The sequence below is a fragment of the Periophthalmus magnuspinnatus genome, chromosome 22, assembly GCF_009829125.3.
Source record: "Periophthalmus magnuspinnatus isolate fPerMag1 chromosome 22, fPerMag1.2.pri, whole genome shotgun sequence".
In the NCBI taxonomy this organism is placed as follows: Eukaryota; Metazoa; Chordata; class Actinopteri; order Gobiiformes; family Gobiidae; genus Periophthalmus; species Periophthalmus magnuspinnatus.
In genome coordinates, this window is record NC_047147.1 from 7694560 (window position 1) to 7717161 (window position 22602).

The window sequence follows — 22602 nt, forward strand, 5'->3', positions numbered from 1 at the left end:
ATGGATTTATTTGTTTTGTTTGTATTGTATTTTTAACAGGGCCCGTATGAATAAGAGCCCAAGTGCTCTCATTTGCTTCCACGTATGAAAAAAAATAAAGAAAGAATAATCCATAGTATAGCATTAAACATTTCTGGGGACAAACAGGTGACAACATCAGGCCAAGTTAATGGTCAGGTCTGTGGAGAAGTGATCCCAGCCATAGTAAGAATACATGTTTTTAGCGTAAAAACCCCTGTGCAACATCTCCACAGACGCATGCAGATGTCAAAAAACACACCAGAAAAGTTACATAATGCACCTTTAAGCTACAGTCATGGCTTTTCGTCACGCAATCACATTTTTATAGAGCGTTTTTCCACTTTCAAGGCACTTATGGGACTTTACATCAAGGAATCACTCACCCATTCACACACACATTCATGCACAGTGTACGCAGACACTGGGGGCGAGGTGGGTTAAGTGTCTTGCCCAAGGACACAACGACAGCAGTCATCTGTGGGACCTGGAATCGCACCACCAACCTGTGGGACACTAGATCTGACTGCTTTACCAATGATGTTTATGTCAAGAGTGGGATTCGAACCGGCAAACTTCAGATCAGTGGACAAACTCAATACATGACTGTTGAAATAAGAATATGTTTACATCTTGAGTTCAGGTTCATTTTCATAGGACAGAAATAATTGTATTAAAAAATAACCCAAAGCTCTAACATTCACTTTACCATCCAACCTTAAGTCATAGGTCTGTAGTAAAAAAACGTCTTCAAACTTTACTGTATGGAAAATAACAAAACACAAACAGATTCAACAGTCTCATATAATAATACACCCGTGCTATATTCAGCCCTATTCCAATGCTACGTTGTCATTTGCTAAGTAGCGTCCACTGTCCTTCAAAGCTCACTCCCGGCATAAATCACTTGAGGACACCAGAATGGGACACACAAAAGCATTTCGGCGATTGGAGGCACAGTCTAATTCGATAACAATACGGCATCCTTGTATTGTCATTCCCGGTGCATCCTGCTCCTTTCCTACTCCGCTCCTACTCGCTGGTACACCCAACATACACAACAAAAAACGCAATTCTTCACGGCTTCGTCCTTGGATTTAAGTCTGAAAAATCAGGCTAATTACTGTGCAATCAGTGTGTAGACAATCAGCAGTGACCTCTTTGCAAACAGGAGGACGTACAGCCAGACGCGGCTCTCCCAGACACTGTTTTGATTGAAGGAAAGTTAGCCAAACAACATACACTAAGGTGAAAAGTACATAATGGAAATATGAAAATGGTAATTACAATCAGAGATAATTAAAGGTACAGTTTCGCACAATAGTCCCGCCCACGCCAATTATAGTTTAATTATATGTTGAGTCAAGCTAATGGCGCTAAATGCTTTTCTGTGCAGTGAAGGAATGGCCACATTTGAATTAGCTCTGTTTGGATTTAAAGGCGCACTATGTAACTTTTCTGGTGAAGGGTCTGCGTATGGCATTAAACCTTTGCATTTACACAAAAACTTCTTGAAAAATACACTTTCTTATTGGGATTGCCTCTCCCAAGATCTAGACCTGATGATGTCACCTGCTTGTCTCCATGGAGATAGAATAGTTTGGAATATTTCAAGCAAGCTAACAATGTCTCCATGGAGAAAAGCAGATGACAGACCCTTTCCAAGTGGTAAATGCGATCAAGGCAGTCTAAAATATCCATATCCCTCGCACATACTTACAATTTTACCCAAAAGAAAGAACAAAATCTAAAGAAAAGTATTAGATTATCAGAACGACACTCAACTGCTTTCCAAAATGAGAGGCCCACTCTAAATCACAAACTCAAAGAACAACCATACTCCCACTGAGTTTAAAATCGATACTTTCTGCATCTTAAAATGGTTCAATTTGTAAAAGCCGGTTTCTATAGAAAGTGCATTAACTCTTCATAACCTTCATTATCTCATCACTTTTCCTCAGACAATTTTCTCCAGCCCCACAGAGGAGAGATGCTTTTTAGTCAAACTGAATATGTTCTATGTCATAATGGAAATGTGCAAGTATTTAGCCACTGACAGCGCTAGGATTCTACGGACAATATCAGTAATACTCATCCATCCAAATACTAAAACAATAACAATAAATAAAGAAAATATGTTCGTGTACTGTGCTGTATGTGACACTGTAAAGACCCAGACTATACACCACGCAATTATAATGACAAATTGAAGGATATTGCACCACACAATTTACATTTGTCTTTAAAAACATAACAACCTTTGGAAAAAGTCAATGCAAACCCTTGGCCAACACATTATAAAAACAATATTTTCAAATTAAAAATCTCTACAGCCAAACAGTGCCATTCAGTGATTTCATTTCATTTCTTCTTCTTCAAATTCAAAATGCAATTTGAAAGAGGTTAATGACTTTATATTTTCCAGACCACTCAAAAAACCAACACAAATCCTCCACTGAACGCATCACCTGTGAGTCAGTGTCCTTCAGACGTGCTTTATTTAAATCCACTCGAGGACAGCCAAAGTCTCTTGACATATTAAATTAATCCCTCTCACATTTCTATAATAATTTGGTCGTCTGTATTCAAACTGAGGTCTGCGCTGCTCCAAATCACATGGGGACACTTCTTTTGACAACAGTGACCAGGGAATGAACAGATTCTGGACCCCGAGCCAAGTGCAGACCGACCCCCCACGCAGACTGATGTAAGATCAAACTGTAGGTGTGCAAAGCTGACAGGGGATTCGGGCAGAATAAAACAAGTATGCTACCAAGAGACAACCAAGAAGGAGCCGTGAAAAGCAAGACGATTGTCTAAGATGCACAATTACCTACAGTTAGATCAAATTTGCACTTTTAAAGGTCCTATAATCCACAAAATTGTCTCTTGTGAGCTTAAGCCATGTTAGAATGCTGTAACCTCCTCAAAGACATACCTGGAGTTGCGTTTTGCTTGATTAACCCTTTATTATTAGTCTGTTTACATCTCCAAAGCTCAAAAATGCTCCGTTCCACTTTGTGATGTCATGTGGTGGTAGTTTTTTAACAGCTACCTCTTACCTTTTGTTCAGTAGATAGTGGCAATTCCAGGGCTGAAATTATCCAAGTGATTCTAGTGAAGGTGTGTGGAGTTTAAAAACACAGTGGAGCACTTCCTGTATTACCACATGATGACATCACAAGGTGGAACAGAGCGTTTTCTGTTTGATGAAAGGACTCAACCTAATTATGCCAGGTTTGTATGTTAACAATGAAACAAAACACAACTCCAGGTATGTTTTTCATGAGGAAACAGACAAAAACAGTATCAGTATTAGTAACATGGGTCCTTTAATGGAAAATCCTGAAGTTTAGGCGTCGACGTGTTGGAGATTGTGGGATTAGTTTAACAGTTCAGAACTCAGTCTTCTCTCAAATGTTGTGTACTGTGAATGGAACTGCAGCACAGAAAAAAGCATTAAACTTGCTAGAACATAAATATAGAATGAACAACAACACTGGAGTTGACATTTCTGTGTTAAGTTGTTGATGTTAATTACAATAATGATGCGTAAGTCACTTAGTACTCACATACACAGTCATGCGCATTTCTTCATATTTTGTGGACCTGCTTTTCCTCATAATAATAAAAGTTATGCAAGCTCATTCTGAATGTAAAATGACATTCTAACACATGGCAGAACTGTGACAAAAGATGCTAATTTTTGCCTTCAGCTTCATTTTTATCTTCAAACTTCATTTTAAACTTTGTGCAACTGTTTCATGATAATCAAGTCTATCCAAACACTTCTTTTCTTAACAAAAATAAAGATATTCTAATGTGCTCTCGGCAAAAACTGTTTACAGGCACCATTTTGAGGACTTTTCATCATTCGAAAGATATATAATGTTTTTTTTTTATTGTTAATTGCTATGGAAAAACCTGAAACCCCTGGATATACTATATAACCAGAAAAGTGCCATTGATATTCTGAATGTAACTTATTTTTGTTTTGGGCTCAGTTAGTCGAGTGTTTGTCCACTGGCCCACAGGTTGGCGGTGCGATTCTGGCTCCCACACATGAACGCAGCCACGCCTTGAATGTGGAAGAGCGCTATATAAAAATCTGACCCTTTACCATAATAATAACACAAGTTTAAATGTACTTTGTATTCTCTACTATATCAGTAACTTTCCACACTTCAATGTCACTCCGCTGTCAGTCTCCAAACTTTGCTGTCTGAGAGCGGGACAGGGCTCTCAGACAGGGGTCCCAAGGTCTCAGTCGTGTTCCTGTCCCATTTAGAGACAGGTGGAGGTGTCGCCCCCCTGTGGAGAGTGACAGCTGGCCTCCATCACTCACTCCGCCCCTGCTTCTCCTCCAAAACAAGGTCAAAACTCAGCATGTCTTTGTTAAAATGATGATGGAATTAGTGCGAGATGGTTACAACAGTATTAGCAGGTCCTCCGCAGTGGCTCATTAGAGTTAATAATAGCATGTACTAATCTATTTCATGTCAGAAGTGATGGTGAGTGTTGTCAGGGCTGGAAGAAGTGGGCAAAATGCACAACTTCAATGGAATATTACTAAAAATAAAGTTGATATGACAATTTCTCGAGAAGTAATTAATGCAGACTTTAATGAAATGCACAATGATTTTTAAATTGTATTGTATTGTACTGGACTATAACCTATTTTTATCTTTAACTCCCTGTTATGAATAATATTTAAGATGCACTATGTAACTTTTCTGCTATTTTCCATGGAGATTTGCAAGCATTTATTTAATTTTGAGTAGTTTAATTGTTCAAAAAAGATTGCACCTTACTCTGAGTTAGCTCTCCTCTCCACAGAATTGACACTTTAACTTGGCCTGGCAACATCAATTACTTGCCTCCATGTAGATAGACGTTTAAAGCTATACTGTGTAACATTCAAGGCCAAGTAATGACATCCCCATGGAGACAGGCAGTTATGAAACCTTAAGTTACGTTTTAGTGCAGACTATTAACACACACTAACATTATGGCATTAGTGCTGCTACGTCTCCAACATTTACAATTACAATACAATACAGTTTATAAGAATTACTTAAAAAAAGACCTATTGTGATTATTATGACACCCATCTTGAAAATAAGTGGTTAAAAATTGCTCAAACATGCACAAATCACTCCAAAAACAGCTTTGAGTGAGAATATGGTGAGGGGAAACAACTATAACATGGTTAAAAGCTCTAAAAGTAGATTTTGAGATCTACATACTGCTTTTTTATGTTTACGACTATATTTAGCTGCATTTAAATTCCGTTTGATACACATCCCATAATCTTGTCCTTGTGCCCACTGTACTCCTCCCCAGGGACAGAACAGATGCTCGCGCTGCTATTGCTGTGGGTGGAACAGCTTTACAATCAATTAATGTTGGTCTTACACACTTTGACGATATAATAAAAACATATGTATTTTAACAGTCCATGTAATATTCAAATCCATTTCAAAAGTCACAAAACACTCGAGTTGTTGAGTTAATCTCCCAACATCCAACAGGTCATCTGTACAAAGCAGCAGATAAGGAAATGTCTTTATCTCACACCAATTTAGCCTCATTGATTCAATGGTAGTCAATTAGAAAAGACCAGGATGGAGGACTTCAGCCATTCAGATAGATGTAACCAACCAAGAAGAAAGCAACAACTGAACAAGAGAATGAAAACAAGAATTGGTGGAATTATGGAGGAAAAATCATGCATTGTTCCCCATAATTTCAATATTCTCAAATACAATACTACAAATAGATGCTGTAGTGATGTGACGTTTGTGAACGAGTCGGCTCTTTTAAAGGTTCCTTAATGTGAACGGTTGTATCCAGATCTCTTTTTTATACTGATTTAAACTGAACCAACCCAAGAGTCAACACAGAAACAGAGCAGGCAACACAAGTGAGAGCTTTGTGCACAAAAACATACTTGGGATCATATTAACAGTTTTAAAATCATTATTATTGTAGTGCAATGTTTTATTTACATCATGTATCATTTGAAAGGGTAAACACTCCCACTCACAGTTTGAATCAGTTTAAACCATAGACTGTTTATATAAATGGACATATCTAACCTGCAAACTGCTGCATTCCAAATAAGAAGTGATCATGGACGCGCCTCCGGCTCCATCCACTCTGGGGCCTGGCTCTAAATTCGCCCCTTAACCACTAGCCTCAATGAGCTTCATTTGTCTGGACCTGAACACTATGGGTCACGTCACACTCACTTAGTCCACTTCTTTATACAATCTGTGGTTTAAACACATTTAAGCCTTTGTAGTTTCTCTCTGTGATTAGTTTGCTGTTAAAATGTTACATTAGCTTCTGTCATGTACCTGTAAATAAATAATAAAAGAGCCAGTCCTTTGAACGGCTCTTTGAAATGAAAAGATTTGGATCACATTAAAGAGCCGGAAGCCACATCACTAGATTGCAGCATATATAGATAAAACTCATAGATCATGTCATTAACCATGAAGTGAAATATCTTACATTTAAAGTGATTTAAATAGAACCACATAACTCTTAGTGAAAACTTTAAAAAGGGATGAATTAATGGAATATTCATTGCTTGGTCAATTCTTTTGTTTCATAATTTCTGGGGAAAAATCCATGTATAAATAATTTTGATACAAATCTTTAAAACTGAACCTTTGCTCCACAAATCAAAACATGATGACATTGTTTACGATTTTACCTATCAGACTTTTAACCACATTACCATCCGCACCAAATGCCCTGATGCAATCCCCGGCCAACTCATTCACTCTGGACTTTTCAAATTCAATTCTGAAACATACGCATTGTTTTGGATGACCTTCGGACTGTGACTTGGCAGAAATCTTCTTGCTGTCCGTGTCCCCTAACAACGTAACCCAATGACAACAAACTAGCAAAAATATCAACCACATCCAAATCGTATATATTTTCTCGCCATATCACCGAAAGCTGTTCAAGTCTAAGGTGAAAGGTGACACGTCTTATCCCATAGTGTTAATCCCACATAACCTCGAGTTTTCTGTATCGCTGCTGTCCCACTAGGCTAACACTTGAGCTTGACAAGGACAGAGTAAAGAAAGTCAGACTATGTTCTTCTGAGACTGCTAACAACGCCACGATAAGCCCCGCTACTTTTCAAAGATTTATGTCTCGTGACCTTGGTTAAAATGTTAGAGGTTTCGAAGTTCGGTATCATGTGGATGTTTGTGGTTAGACACGTGGGAAGAGGCTTTGAACTAACCAAGTGTACAGAAAACCACATGAACTTCACTGCTGAGGTAAACCGTGAAGCCGTGAAGAAAACTGTGTTAAGGATTTAATAGTTAATGTTGAGGTAAAGCATGTAAAGGTGCCATCTTATGCATAATGTAGGTGCACGTATAGAAAAAGTGGCTTAAGACACAGTTAAATCAATAGTGCATAAAATGTTAATTATTTTTGTGTAACCTTGATTTAAAGGTGCACTTTGGAACTTTTCTGGTGGAGGGTTGTAATGGGAAAATACATCCTTCATAAACTCCATCAACAAGGGTACACCATACACTTTAAAAGTCCATGGAGATGTTATAGCTTTCCTAGATTCTGTTCCTCAACATGGCATTAAACTTAAGTAACTACATGGAGAAAAGCAGGTGATCAGGTTACAAGCCAGATCTGTGGAGAGGAGACCCCGCTCACAGTAGAATGTATGTCTTTTTAAATATTTTTCAGGAATAAAAAAACGGAAGGAGAACTCGGGGAAGACACAGGACACGCTGGAGGGACTATGTCTCTCGGCTGGCCTGGGAACGCCTTGGAGCCCCGCCGGAGGAGCTGGAGGACGTGTCTGAGGTGAGGGAAGTCTGGGAGTCCCTGCTTAAACTGCTGCCCCGCGACCCGATCCCAGATTAGCGGAAGAAAATGGATGGATGGAAATAAAAAAACCCTGAATAATCCAGCGCACTTCATTTCTACAGCAACATTTTAATGACAAAAGTAGTTGTTGCACATAGTGAAATAAAATCAATCTATTTAAATTCATGCAAGATTGGTTATTATTAATGTTATACTGTGAAACATTCCATGCAAAGCTATAGGATCTTAATAGGCAGGAGCAAGTGGCAGCTCCATATCTGAAAATGTACACTCTTTAAATCACAATATGACGACACTACAGATATTGCTTTTGTTTTGTAACTGTAAGATCTGCTAATGGGACCTACAACTGTACAGCGTGTCTGCCTTTCCTCTTGCATTATAAGCTCTGGTGTATATTTTAAGTGGAGCCCATTATAGGCAGTGTATTAAATGATGATGAGGCTCTGTTCTTTACATTTTAATCAAGTGTCATTTTGCATTCAGGCTGCGTGTGATTGGAGGTCGACCCCATCTCTGTCTAACAGTGTGAGACATTAGAAAAAGACTATAGATGGTAATTAGGAGCTGCCACTAAAACCCGTGCGAAAGTGAGCTGCCTCTAATAATCCTGGTTTCTTCCATTGCTGTGAATTTCTAGTGTTGGGAGATTTTGTTTTACTATCGAGTGTTTTATATGTGGCGGTTTGTCACTTGTTATGAAATTGTAAAGGGAGGACAGCTGACTGGTTTGATTGGCATCTCTCTACAAAAGCTTGGGTTTATATTCTGTTTTATTTATATACTTTGGCTTGTAATTCTGGCCCCTTTTGCATATTTTGAAAAAGCAAGCATTCATTGGCAGCCTCTTCAAATGTCTGGGTCATTATGTAGATTGTTTATTTGTGAATTGTGATGAACATTGGTCTTACTAATTGGATTGGGGTGAGTAAACACAGAAAGCAGCCCAAACGTTCTGTTTTATAAAGCATGTGTGTGTAGAAAAATACTATAGATATGACTTTCCATGTTAAGCTTGTGATGTACAAAAACATAAGCGCTCGAAAAACTCTGTACTTTGGGTGTCGGGGCTTTCAGAGATGAGCCAGAAGACAATATGAGATCAGAGAGAAGAGACGTGAGTGGATTTGAGGAAGTTTGTGGAAGCTTAGTAAAAGCCAAAGTAAAATCTGCGGAAGCTTGTGTTTTGTCCCTACATATAGTTTTAGTAGGAATTCCATGTTAAGTTTTATAAATGAGACCCTTACACTGCCAATCCCTAACGACTTGTATTTATAAATGATATATCTGAACCATAGTCTGTATAAAGAAGTGGACTAAGTAAGTGTGACGTCACCCATAGTGCTCTGTTTCAGTCAAATGAAGCTTGAGGCTGGCAGTTATAGGGGAAAATTTGGAGCCAAGTTCCATATTAGGAATTCCGACTGCGAGTATCATAGCGACCAAGGAGGCAATCCGGAGTGAGGCTGTTGAAGGTAACGCATCGGTGGTTTAGTAGGGAGCAGGCCCTTGGCAACGCTGTCAATCAAACCTGTTGCTAACGCTAGCGAGAACGAGCTCAGGGAAAGATGTCGCCTGATTTTTCTCTTATTAATGTGCATATCTTGAGTTACGGACACAACAGTGAAATAAAAATACCAGGATCATGTAGAACGGGTGAATATGAACATTTTCAGACTAAAGTGATGAGCTTGACAGCAGCAGTTACGGAGAGAGGAGTGACGGTTTTCCAATGTAAAGTGAATTGGAGCCAGAGTCAATGGAGCCAGAAGCTGCATTGACTCTGGCTCACTTCCTATTTCGAACGTAGCGACCAGCAGGTTAGTGATGTCTATTTATATATACAGTCTATGGTCTGAAAATACAAGGCCTATTTCAGGTTTTTTTTTTTATCATATTTTTTATTGCATTTTAACATTTTATAGCCCTCCCACCGCTCACCCCTGGGCACCGGGTAAACGGGAACAGTAGTAAAAATTAAAAAAAATAATATTTGCATCTTTCCTATGGCTTATTTGATATTTATCAGTAAAACGTTTAAAAAGTTGCTAAATAATTCAAATTTGGGGTTGGTAAAACTGTTCAGAGCACCAGACAGAAACCACATCTTAAGTAACATCACATGACGCTTATGGTTTAACACATAAAACATACACTTTAAACACAGCTCCAAACCCGAGTCATCCTTCAGTGGGACGGTCACAGTGTTGACCTGTGCATTAGAAGTCTCTGAGCTCATATCATGTATTATGATGCTGGGCCAGTTGTGTTTGAACGAGAGGCTTTAAGATGAATGTAGTCCCACAGTAATCCATCCACCTGCCACCTCCGAGCTTCAGCACTCAGGGATGGGCTCAGAATCACAACAGGCTCAGCCACTGGGACTTTATAGATCTATCTTCAGCGCTATTTTTTATTGGATTATGAGCATTTTAAACTAGGGACGGCACAATATCAATCAGCTTTAAAGAGCCTGTTCTTGATTTTATTTCATGTATTTTCCCCCAGTACATGTATATTGAGATCAAAATAATTCCACTGTGTAATGTCTGCATCCAATTATAAAGAGTTCTATTGTCCGAGAATCAGGTAGTGCGCGTTAGCATGCTGGTTGTTGGTATGAAGTTGGTAGCTTCACCTTTAAACTGTCAAAACTATTACTTTACCCATGATTATATTGGGATTTGAATATGATTATAGCTTAACCAGATTATCTTGATTTTTCTATTCTCCATTTTTCTAAATCCCAGTAGGAACAAATAGTATAAAGCACACGTCTCGGGAGTGACTTTGTGAGTTATGAGAGAAAGTGAGACAGCAGTAGCGACCCTGAGCTGTCACTCTGTTGTATATAATGCCCTGCCCTTCACAGGTACACACTCCAGTGGTCAATACATTAACAGCACTTTATATATACAGCCTATTCAAAGTCACTTACAACATCAAATATGTGACACTCTATGAAATGAAACACCTAAGAAATCATACACGGGAATAACTGTCAGTGTTTATTTGAAAAGGAGGTTGTATTGTGTTGTGTGTGTTGTCTGGAGGGGTTGTGAATGATTACGTCTGCTGGAGTAAGTTGTGTTGAAGGCAATTTCAGTTTTATCTCGGAACAGACGAAGTTCTATTGTATTTTTATATTTGCAAATTATATTCTCCCCATCTGCTTTTCTTTCACACCAAGTAACTGCATGTCCTTTTCCACCACATCCACAAATCTCATGTTCTATGGCCTCTCAAAGCATCACAATCAACCAAAACATCAGACATGAAATTGAAAATACCTCAAAAAACATAGCAAAAGAAATTATGAATTATTAATCAATCCTGTCAACTGTACAAAAGTTTTAGAGTGAAGACGTTTCACAGCAGTTTCTTCAGTTCTGGTCAGATTGCTGCTGGACACTGCCTTATATCTGTCTGAAGGGAGGAGCTAACTACACAAACTAACATGCCTATTTGTTAAAAGTTTGCCCGTTAACTAGGTCTTTTGATTTGCACTAAGTGTGAACTGTGCCTGAGTCATATTTTGCATAACTGTTCAGGTTCCTAATGGCTGCTCTCCACCTATTAGCATATTGGCTGTCACCATAGTTTCCCTGTTTAGATTTAGCTCTGTGGATGATCAGTGATGTCTAAGCCCTCCATACCTGTTTGAAGATGGATTCCAAAGAAAAATTGCCTCTTTAACTCCCCTCAAACCATTTTTCTTTGGCTAAGACCTGTACTTCACTGTCTTCAAAGGAGTCGTTAGTGTTTTGAGATGGAGATGTACAGCAGATTGTGGTCCCGAGCTGCTCTTACGACTGTGCTGGTACATTTTCTTATAGAGTGGCTGTCCTCCAAAACATGAAAAATATGCATTCTTACTGTGAACGGACTCGCCTCTCTTCAGATCTAACTTATAATTCGGCCTTGTAGCATCTGGTCTCCATCACCATAGTTAAGTTTAATACCTTACCCTCTACCAATGTAAAGTTTAAACCATCGTCATAGTCAACAATGTGAATCACAACACCTCTAGTTCAGTCCTGTGTCTTTTCTGTACATTACACTAAATCAAAACACATACTTTATACTTCGTTTCATTAATATAGCCTGAGCAGCCAATAATCATGGTGAGAAGTCTTTAATTTCACTCATTCATAAAATATAACTCTTGCGTTGTAAACTTTTCCATTAGGCTCTCATCACACGTTGTTCAAACATTTATAGAGCTTGATCAAACGTTGATTATGCCGTACTTTGGAGAAACACAGTGAGCTCATGTCTCCAGCATTAGTCACTGTCAACACTGGATCTGATTAGACCCAAGGCTGCACTGTCATCGCTTCTCTGTCGGAATATTTTAATAGTAAACAATAAGGATCTGAGCACAATTAGTCAACGTCTACTACGGTAAAATGGTAATGTACGCCACCGTGATAACAAGGTGTGGTTAAATACTGTCTCGTGATTGGCTGATGGTGCAAACAAAATGTATTATCATGTATTATTCAATCAATTGGATATCCTGTGTAGGCAAAGTAAAAGTATTTAGTGGCAGTTTTTAATCGTGATTGTAGCTCAGTCAGAGTGTTTGAGTGGTTCCTTGATGTGGCTAGAAGGTGGAACAGCGCTTTACCATTTTACCATTAATCTGAAGGATAAAAAATGTACAAAAAATTATCCTATAGTCATTTAATAAGAGTTGAATAAGATTTTAAGTTAGTTTTGTATTTAACTGTTCAGTGCCCAATGCCCAAACCCCTCCAAGCTCAAAAAGCGTGCAACTCAGTCTCTAAAATAATAAAGAAATGAAAAGGATTGAATAAGCTTTAATAATTATAATATGAAACTTAAACGACTATGGTTTTCAGAGTTCAAAATGTGATGACGTCATGATCCCAGATGGGGGTAAGAGATTTCCCTATCGTTTTTTCCCATGAAATATCTAAAAGGTAAATACACAAAGGCTTAATCCGAACATTTCCATTAAAGACTAGACCACGATATTCATTTTAGCTGCCCTCATCTGTATTAAATATTATTATGTGACATCTGAATACTGGTGCATGTTGAGAATTCTTATGACTAGCACAAATATGCGTGTCTAAACTTATAGGACCATTAAAAGCAGTATCCTTCCACCGTAGTGCAGTATAACAGGGTCTTATGCAGAATCAGCAGCTGTTTGCATGTTTGACAGATAAACCTGCTCCAGATGTTGGTCTCATCAGCTCCATCTCACTGTTTGTTTGTTTGGTTTGATGAACAAATCTCTCATAAATATCACGCAGCTCTGTCTCCTGAAAACATAAATCAACACTTTTTCCTTATTTAGTCCTGGTCTGAAGTGTCGGTATAAGAATAAATACAACCAATTATAAACTGATAAAATAAGATACTTTAAAGCAGCCCTATTCTACAAAATCAACTTTTCAGATCTTTTAGCCATGTTGTAATCGTTTCACCTTTTCATTTATGCTCTTGAAGTTGTTTTTGGAGTGATTTGTGCATGTTTGAGCAATCTTTAACTACTTGTTTTCAAGACGCCATATTTTGGATGAATCCCCGTTTTCACCACCATCAGGACACACCCACTATGCTGCACTCACTTCATTCTTGAATTTTTTTTTTCTTAATCAATGATAAGTGTTTGGCAGTAGTCATTTTGAAGAGAAATATGTTACTCGCTAGCAGTGTTGGGAATAATGGAGTTAAACTATAACGGTGTTACTAACTGCGTTGTTTTGTTCACTAACGGAGTAATCTAACTAATTACTTTTCCCGTGTGACATGTTGATTTATTTGCATTATTTTTTTTTATTTTTGATACATTCTATAATTTACTTGTAAACAAATGCAATATAATTACAATCTGTTAAAGTGAAATAAATGTTAAAGGTTCACATCTGTTGTGTTTTTATTGTTTTAACATAGTAAGTAACGGCATAGTTACTTTGCCTAGTTACAAGTTACTTCTCCCAAAAAGTAACTGAGTTGACAGCTCCTGTAATAGCAAAATACATTTTAACATGTTCTTAAAGATATTTACTATCATAATTATCTGGCTCCAGAGCCAGTCAGTACTTTTCCATGGACAGTGTCAGTCCTCTCTCAGGTGCATCCCCTCAGTGTCCAGTCGTCCCCTCATCATTTCTGTCATACTGACCTGTGTACATGCCTCTGTACCAGCCTGTATAAAACGGGACTGCCCTGCTCTTATCTCGACTGGCTCCTTCTCCTGCAGGAGAATAAACTGCACAAAGACAATTGTTTGACTCAACACCTTTTATTTCTTTCTCACCCAAATATTTTCACAACACTCCATGGCTCTTTGTTGTGATGACGTTTACATCAGCTTCTCTGGGCACCACAGTTTTCTAGCTCAGAAGTCAATGTTTCTTTTATTAAGTCATTTTAGATGAATATTGCAATTTAAAATGTGCAAATTATAACATAATAACTATATAGCAGACACAAGCACAATAGGTTTTCTTTAATTACGACAGTATAAAATGCAGGGCTATATATTCAGTACACACTCACAAGACTATTCAGTGCAATTGTGCAAATTTACAATTCAAGCCTCCTGAACAATAGGAATGTTAAACTTCCTGTTGTTTTGTAGTGATTTAGAAATTAAGTCAAGTAAAGTATGACTGTAGTTTTATCTATTTCTTTTATAATCTATATTTATATGTACAATATGGTGTTTACATGATGTGCTCTGGTTACATTTCTACTTTAAAGGTGCAGTGTAGAACTTTTCTGGTGAAGGTTATGTTATTGCTTTGGAATGTTCCTCAGTATGGCATTAACACATCAATCTAAGATTTACTGAATAGTGTTTGTGCTGCTAAAATAATACATTGCAAACTGCTTTTTTTTTTTTATTATGAGAGAAGATGCATCTCCACTGATCTGACCTGTAACTTAGTGTCCAACATTTAGGCATTTTCAGTGATCAATGTTCAAAGTTAAAAGTGCACTGCTGTAACTTCCTTCATAAGTTACAGCAGTGCACTTTTAACTTTAAACATTGCTTACTGAAAATGCCTAAACGTTGGACAAAACACACTGATACATGTTTTGTGAATTGGTTTAAAAAAGAAATAAAAAAATAGAGAAGAATCAAAAATTCCCTTTGGGGAGCCACTAAAGCAGCCATCAATCAAAACCACATGCATCAAACCTTGTCTTCATCATGACTTTAGTTTGTAAATACTTTGTGAATAGAAGGAGCAGTTCTGCCACAGCCAATAACATTAACACAGAGAGGACGTGTTTCTATTTGTTTTATAATGTGAGCCTGTGACCAGCTCTGAGCCTGCAGCACTGTTAGATAACTCTACATCAGACAGCACTGAAGTTTAGGGACGTGCCCAGCAGCCTCTTTCACTTAACATTATCAACAAAAAGTACAATACTCGTAAACTTATGACGATGCCTTCACACTAGCCAATACAAGGAACATATTTGAACAGTTCATTGACTACAAGAGCTACAACTTCAGAGGTAAAATTAGTTATGTACTTAAAAATCATGCACAATATAACTTTTTCTGATTGTTTTCGAGCCATAAAAAACATTTTAGGCAAAAAAGTAACATCACCTCAGAGACAATCAGAGAGCAGACCCTCCAACAGAACAGTTACATAGTACACCAGAAAACTAAAATAACTAAAATAACATGTCTGCACTCTATGGGTCCTCTTAACTCGAGGGGTTTACTGCCCTGTACTCCCTCCAGAGCCCTGAGGTGAGCTGACCTGCTCCTGCTGCTGTGCCCAAAGCCAAACTCAAGACCAGAGGTGACAGAGCCCAGGTACAGTACAACCTCCCTCTGCCTGTCAGATCCTCTCCTCTTCACCGCAGTGTAACGCTAGACTGAAAATCCACCTCTTCTCCCTGGCATTTAATACTCATTAGACAGCATATCTCTGAGTTTTATCGCTCTTTGCTTATGTATCGTCTTGTCTGTAAATTTGTTTTTTGTTGTCTTTTTATGTGAAACGCTTTGGCCAGCTGAAGGTGATTTTAAATGTACTTTATAAACAGAATTTAATTAAACTAACTATAGACTACTGCTAATGGTACTACCAATCTTATGAAATTGATACTGCTGTGCTACTATTACTATAAACATTACCACATTCATCTGATGTAAATGACACTTCTGTCCAAATTATTTATTGGTATTATACTTGCATGTGTCTTATAAGTCTACAAAAAAAAAAAATATATAACTCAGTAGTCATGTCGTAACCAACGTTTTCATTTGACTCTGAAAAAGACATATTTAAAAACTACTTTGGCAGTTTTGAGATGTATCGTCTTTACATATAAAGAAGCACCTGGAGAGTTTAAGTGATAGGAGCTGTGAGTCCCGGGACAGTCTTTGTATATATGAGGTCGGATTTTATAACAGTGATGTAATTGCGAATCAACAATACAATAGTTACTGCAGTTTCTATAGCACGGACCTGTAATGTGAAATGGATTAAGGTATCGAAGCGGATTTTGCTAAATATTTGGCCTGTGACAAATAACAAAAGTGCGATATATTGCGGAAGTAAACATAGACAATAAATTATAATATTGAAACCCAACTTTAAAGCAGAATTATCCCCCAAAAAATAATTAAAAATGTAAAATATTGTAAAAAAAAAAAAAAAAAAAAATGTTCATGAACTGCAATAAATAAATAGCAGAATGCAACACTTAAGTAGCTGGTTTGTAATAATAAAATAAAAGAAGTTCATAATACAACCGTCGACATCTCAAATCTCATCATAGTGCAGAAAAATAACCAAAATGTTCCAAATAGTGCAAAGAAAAATGTCCATGATAAATACTGACCCCAAAAAATAATAGTTCCATCTAACATGTACTGAACGATAAGTCGATATACTATTTATCTACTAACTAAATATATCCAAATATACCCATGAAAGAATACAAGTGCGTGTGATACATTTCTACTAGGCAAAAGCTACGTGCTATGATATGTCCTTTACAGTCTTATACAGGACAAATATATGTAGTATTTGTAAATAATAGTAGAATTTTTGGCAAGAGAGACAGCCACCATGATGACCATTTTCAGACAATAAATAAATAATTCAGTTGTGTCTTTGTGTAACTGTGAGATTAAAATATGTAGTTTGATTTTATAGTGTCCAATGAGAGCAGTACTGTAGGGTCAAAGGTGACAGACAACAGTGAAAAGAAGTGAGGAGTATAGAAGTATTTGTACCTTTCTGAAGGCTCATGTCTACCATTCGAGGCTCGGCCAGCTCCAGGAAGAAGTTCTTGTTTTTCTCATACTCCTCGTCGTCAATAATTTTCACGTGAATGTATTTGCTGCAAGTGAAAAGAAGGGAGGAGAGAGGGAGGGAGAGCGAAAGAGGACGGAGAGAAAGAGAGAGAAGAAGAAAAGGTTAATTTGTGATGGACAGACAAATGAAGCGCACTGTCAGTAAAAGGATTAATCATCGGCATGGAGGAAGGTTAGAAGGTCAAAGGTCAGAGCTCCAACAACACAAAGATGGCCGCAATGTCCCCAGTAGTGTGTTTAAGCATAAATTGGGTTTATGTGCGTTATAAAACTTATTCAACGGCAACGGCAACGATGACATAAGGGTGACTTTGATGGGTTAGAAGCGAGCGAAGCCAGTGGTGTTTTTAGACCAGTAGGTTGTGTGTTTAATTCTTTCATGAGTGAGATAATGCCTTATACAGCTAGTAAATCTACACTCTAATCTATTTTGTAGTTTTTGTTCTTTTTCGTTTGCACCAAAGCTTATAAACCCGCCGTCCATTCCCGTAGCGATACAACAAAGGCATTATCCATCAAAACACATTCAAACCCGTCCCGCGCCGATCTCCTAATATATTTGAACTTGACACATTTAACACCACGGTCGAGGGCTCCCATTGGCCGCCGCTGGTGTCACTACAACTGTTATTAATCGCAGCGTCTCCGACAAACGGAGCAGAAACGGGAGAGTGGACTGAGCCAGTGGACAGTGATCAATCAGGGTGTGAAATGTAACGCTCCAAGGCCGAGAGGTGAGCGTGCCGTAACCCACAGAAACTACAGCCATCTGAATGGGTTTCTACGCTCGATTTTTGGGGTCAGAGGACTTTAAAGAAACAGCGTTCTTCAAACCTCACGTCCAGAAAGAAAGAAAAACAGGGAGGAAGTAAAATAAGTGCACCAAAAACAGAATACAGTGAGGTTTGGCGGGTTTTGTGACAAATACGTGTTAACAAAAGAACAAATTGTGTAAATTACCTCCTATTGTGTTGCTTTGATTTCCATTTTTTTGTAATAGATTGACTCATTTGTTTAGTTTTGTCAATTGCAACAATCATGTAAGTTTGTCATTAGATAGATTTAGCCTTTTTCAAGTTCAGGATCTGCACTTTGTACCATTTAAATACTGCATTTTAGTTGATTACAAGGTCTCAAATGCCTTTTTCAGATGATAATATTAAAAAAACAACAATGCTTCATGTTAAAAATCACATTCTATTGTCTAAAAAAGTGTGTTATCATTGTGGGATCAACTTATCAAGCCATTTCTTTACTGTATAAAAGTTTTAAAGCATCACTTGTGAAGTCCATGTAAAATATACTTGGTCCCTATAATCTCCCAAGTGTCAGCGCACAGTTTATGGGTCTTTAATGAAGTGAGTGGTCTTCGGGGCTAGACTCAGTGACACCAGCCCAGAACAGCTCCGTCTGCCCCTCGGCCCAACTCTGATCGCTCGTATTGATCTGTTTAAAGAGTTATTGACGAGTTCAGGCCAGTTAAGTGGTCAGTAGGAACCTGCATGTCTGCCTGGCTCAGATCGCTGCTCTAACTCTAATAGCAGCTAATAAGAAGAGCACGATTTAAGTCATTTCATGCATCGGTCTTTGGTCTTTTGTTAGTTAAAAAAGTGGCAGTGTGTTTGAAAGAGAAAAGAACTAAATGAGAAGAACTTTCGAGCTTTACAAAACGCTGACTATGCCGCTATGTTTGCAACAGCCTAAATAAGTTGTCAACAAAGATTTATGAATGAAAGAGCAAAGTTGATGTGACATAGCGAGATAAAAAAGCACTTTACATTTGTTTTAGTTAGGAGTATAAAACACATTGTAATGAGTTCCCTTTGCTTCTAAATCACAATTTAGACCACTGCTTTACAATTTGTTCATTATAAACGACAACGTTGATTTAAAACGGCTTAATAATCGAAACTAGAAATAGAAGTAGAAATAGAAATGGTGGAAATCATAGGGGAATGCCAGATTGAACAGGTGAGTTTTTAGTAGTGATTTGAAGTGCGGTAATGAGTTTGCGTTCCTGATGGGCTGTGGGAGTGAGTTCTGGAGGGTGGGACGATGGTTTAGTGCTTCGTCCTAATGATGGGAGTGAAAAGGTCGGGGTCGGTTTGATGTGAGGCGGGTGGGACGGTGCTGATGGGGGAGGTTGGTAAGATAAGGAAGGGTCATGGAGGTTAAGGAGGGACTTGTAGGTGATGAGGAGGACCTTGTATTGTACATGCATGCCGTTAAAGCATCGTACAATAAAAATAAGTAGGGAGTTATCCGTCGATCTGGGAACACCATCATCCTCATCCTTGTAACATGCATCAATACTGTAGACGCCTTAACCTTCCGTCCTTCGTCGTTTCCCCTACAAAAATTCTCTACCCTTCTCTCCTCTGGCACATTTTTCTCCTGCACAAGGTTTGAATTTGACTTATACAAATCTGCACGTCCCGCTGCCACCTCAGGGAATAATAATAACAACCACGAAATCCCAGACAGACCTATAGACGGCCTGACACTCTTGCCTCGACTTTCTTATAGGCCCCAAAAAGGCTTTCGCTACACACAGCTAACAAGTCAACAATTGTAGACGCCAGTGCAGCTAGCCCTGAAATCCGAATGACATACTTTATTATGAGCCTGACATCTCATGGGAAGATGCTTTTCCTCTTTATCCAAGCGGGAAGACACAATTTCAGCATGTTATTTGGGAAGAGACAGGGAATTTTGAGAAAGCAAAATGTTCCTAATAAGATAAATGTCCCGTCTGCGTTATGGATACCAGCTCATGTATCATGCATTAGAAACTCTACTGGACGCATTTTAAAAGATATAAATGGACACTTTTATGAACAAAAAACTTGTTTAAAGGGATTGGGTGCACAGGCCTCTGCCAAGGCACTATCTTACAATGCTAAACATAATGTCATTTACTTTAATAAGATTATTTTTCAAGGCCAAGTACGAAAGGAAAGATCGCTTTAATAGAAATTGGTAAAAAACAGTTGATAGTAGAGGTTTTGTTCATCGATGAGAGCTTTCATCTCTTAAAGCTGCATTGTAACTTTTACGGTGGGCGGGGGGACCTTCTTGTCTCTATGGAAACTGCCTTTGCCTGTAATGTCCCATAGCACGTCATTGTACTTATTGATTCCGCATTTATTAAAGTACAGGTGTTTTCTGCGAGTGGACGCATCTCTTCGCCGATCTGACCTGTAACTTGGCCTTGTTGTGCCACCTAAAAACAATATTTCAGGCAAAGCAACAACATCATCGTGGAGACAGGCAGGTGACAGACCCTCAAAGTTCCATAGTGCACGTTTAGGTGAATAAGTTGTGAATTTGTGTCCAGATACTTCTCCATTGTGAAATAACAAGTAGTGTCTTGGCGGTAGTCGACACTATGAGATTATTTCCACATCATTACATACTTTTCATAATCTTCCCAAACTATTTGCACAATAATATAAGCAAAATTTCAACCGCGCTGTCTTTGTGGATATATTGTAACGCATTTCTGTTTTCATTTCCATTTCTGAGCTGAGTCTTTTCTGTGGTTGGCTGTGTGTAGCTGTATCACTGGAGAGAGTCTGTGCTATCTTTTTCTGTATTGTGTTAGCGCTCTCCACAAGAACAATCCATCTCCCTCTCTGCACTTCCCACTGGCAGGGCTTTCCTCAGATTGCCAGGCGAGATGTCTGCAGTGCCGCTGAATGGAAACGTACCTCCTGTTTAATCGGCAAGAGAAGAGAGGAGAGGGGAGGAGGAGAGACGGAGGAGCGGGGAGGGGAAGAGGGGAGAGCTGGAGTCGGCCGGACAAGTGCAGACCGGCTCAATTCTGCAGTTTGGGGAGATGTGGAGCAGACAAAATGGGCTGTGGGTGAATGGTATGGAAAAAAATCATATCAGAGCCTAGATTAAGATTTGTATTTTATCGAGATTGTGTACTTTTATAACGCCTTCTGAGTGGTCACGCTTCACTATTATTGGTTAAAATCACTCACTTCAAACATGACCAGGCCAAACTACTTGAAGGAATAACATAAGTCTGTGTTATGTTACTGTATATAGACAAAGTATAATCAGTACTTTGCGTATAGACCTATTTATTTTTTATGTATCCTAACATCAGGATACATCAAACTAACAATTTTATTTCCAGCTAAGGGCAGCATGGTGTGGGTTCAAATACAAATTGCAAAACCGATCCTAAATATCAAAACTAAACATATTCAAAACGTATTTAATTCTTTTCATAGGTTTCAGAGATGTGAAAAATGTGCACAGTCGTCATCGCAAATACCAATTCAAAACAAAATATCTTAAAAGCCCAAAAGTCCTCAAGATGGCACGTATAATCAGGGAACCCAAATAGCCTTATAGACTTGATTATGGTGGTACGTTGGAGTAATAGAGCTGAACCTACATCCCCAAATCTTCACTAACATAACCACTGTTGATCCACACTGTCCGGTCTTTGTATTGGACACGATGGCACCAGTTTGCAGCTCTGATCCGAAAATACTCTGCCTTTTTTTGCCAAACATCTCAGTCAATTCTCGTAGAGCCTTCTGGAACAGCTGCGATGGTAAAAGCCCGGAGCACCCAGACATACGGACCAGCAAACCCAGGTCATCTGCCTCTCTCTAATCCACCAGCAGATTAGCTTAATACAATATGCCAACATTCAAAATATGTTTCCATTAATGTCCAATTAGACCTGGATCACAGCCAAAACGCCGCTTAGGACAGAGGAAGTCAATAAATAGCTAATTACTTAAACGTCATGAATTACAGATAAGAATAAATAGTGTATTACATCTCCATATGGACAGTTCAATTAATATTTTGAGTGGAGCCCGTCCCAGCAGCTATGGGCCTCAGATAGAGCACTAACAGTCTTCACATTCATTATGGACATTTTAAAGGGGACATATTATGCAGAATCAACTTTAATGAGCTTTTAACCATGTTATAACAGTGTTTCCTCATCATTACCGCACTCATAGTTGTACTTTGTGATTCATGCGTATTTGAGTGATCATGTTTTTTACTGCATTAGAGGTTTGAGAGCTCAGAAAAGTCAAGTTTTCACCTACCCCGTATCCCTTTTCACATCCCTGCACTGAAATAGTAGTAATAAGACTCTCAGTGACACATGGGTTGAACAAAATGTAAAATGATCATCGAAATATGTTATAGTTTAATATAAGTACCTGAAAAAAGCGTGATATCTTTTGGAGCATCAGTGTTGTGAAGTGAACAGAATACATGTACCAAAAATACATATTCAGAATACTATCACTTTGACTAACTGTATTCTAGTACAGTTACTCTTTCATTTAGTGGTAATCAGAATACAGTACTCTGATTGGGCCAAGTATCAGAATACA

The 22602-nt window shown here is 38.4% G+C and overlaps 1 protein-coding gene across 3 annotated transcripts in view; it reads right to left on the minus strand.

Moving 5' to 3' along the window:
* slc8a3 (solute carrier family 8 member 3) overlaps nt 1-22602 on the minus strand; it is a 136420-nt gene that overhangs the window by 28138 nt on the left and 85680 nt on the right. For 2 of the 3 annotated variants that reach the window (XM_055231340.1, XM_055231339.1), the window contains exon 3: nt 17144-17250. The exons of the other annotated variant lie outside the window; for it this stretch is intronic. In XM_055231340.1, the coding sequence (XP_055087315.1) occupies nt 17144-17250 (107 nt within the window). The remainder of the gene's footprint in view (nt 1-17143; nt 17251-22602) is intronic. 3 annotated transcript variants of the gene reach the window in all.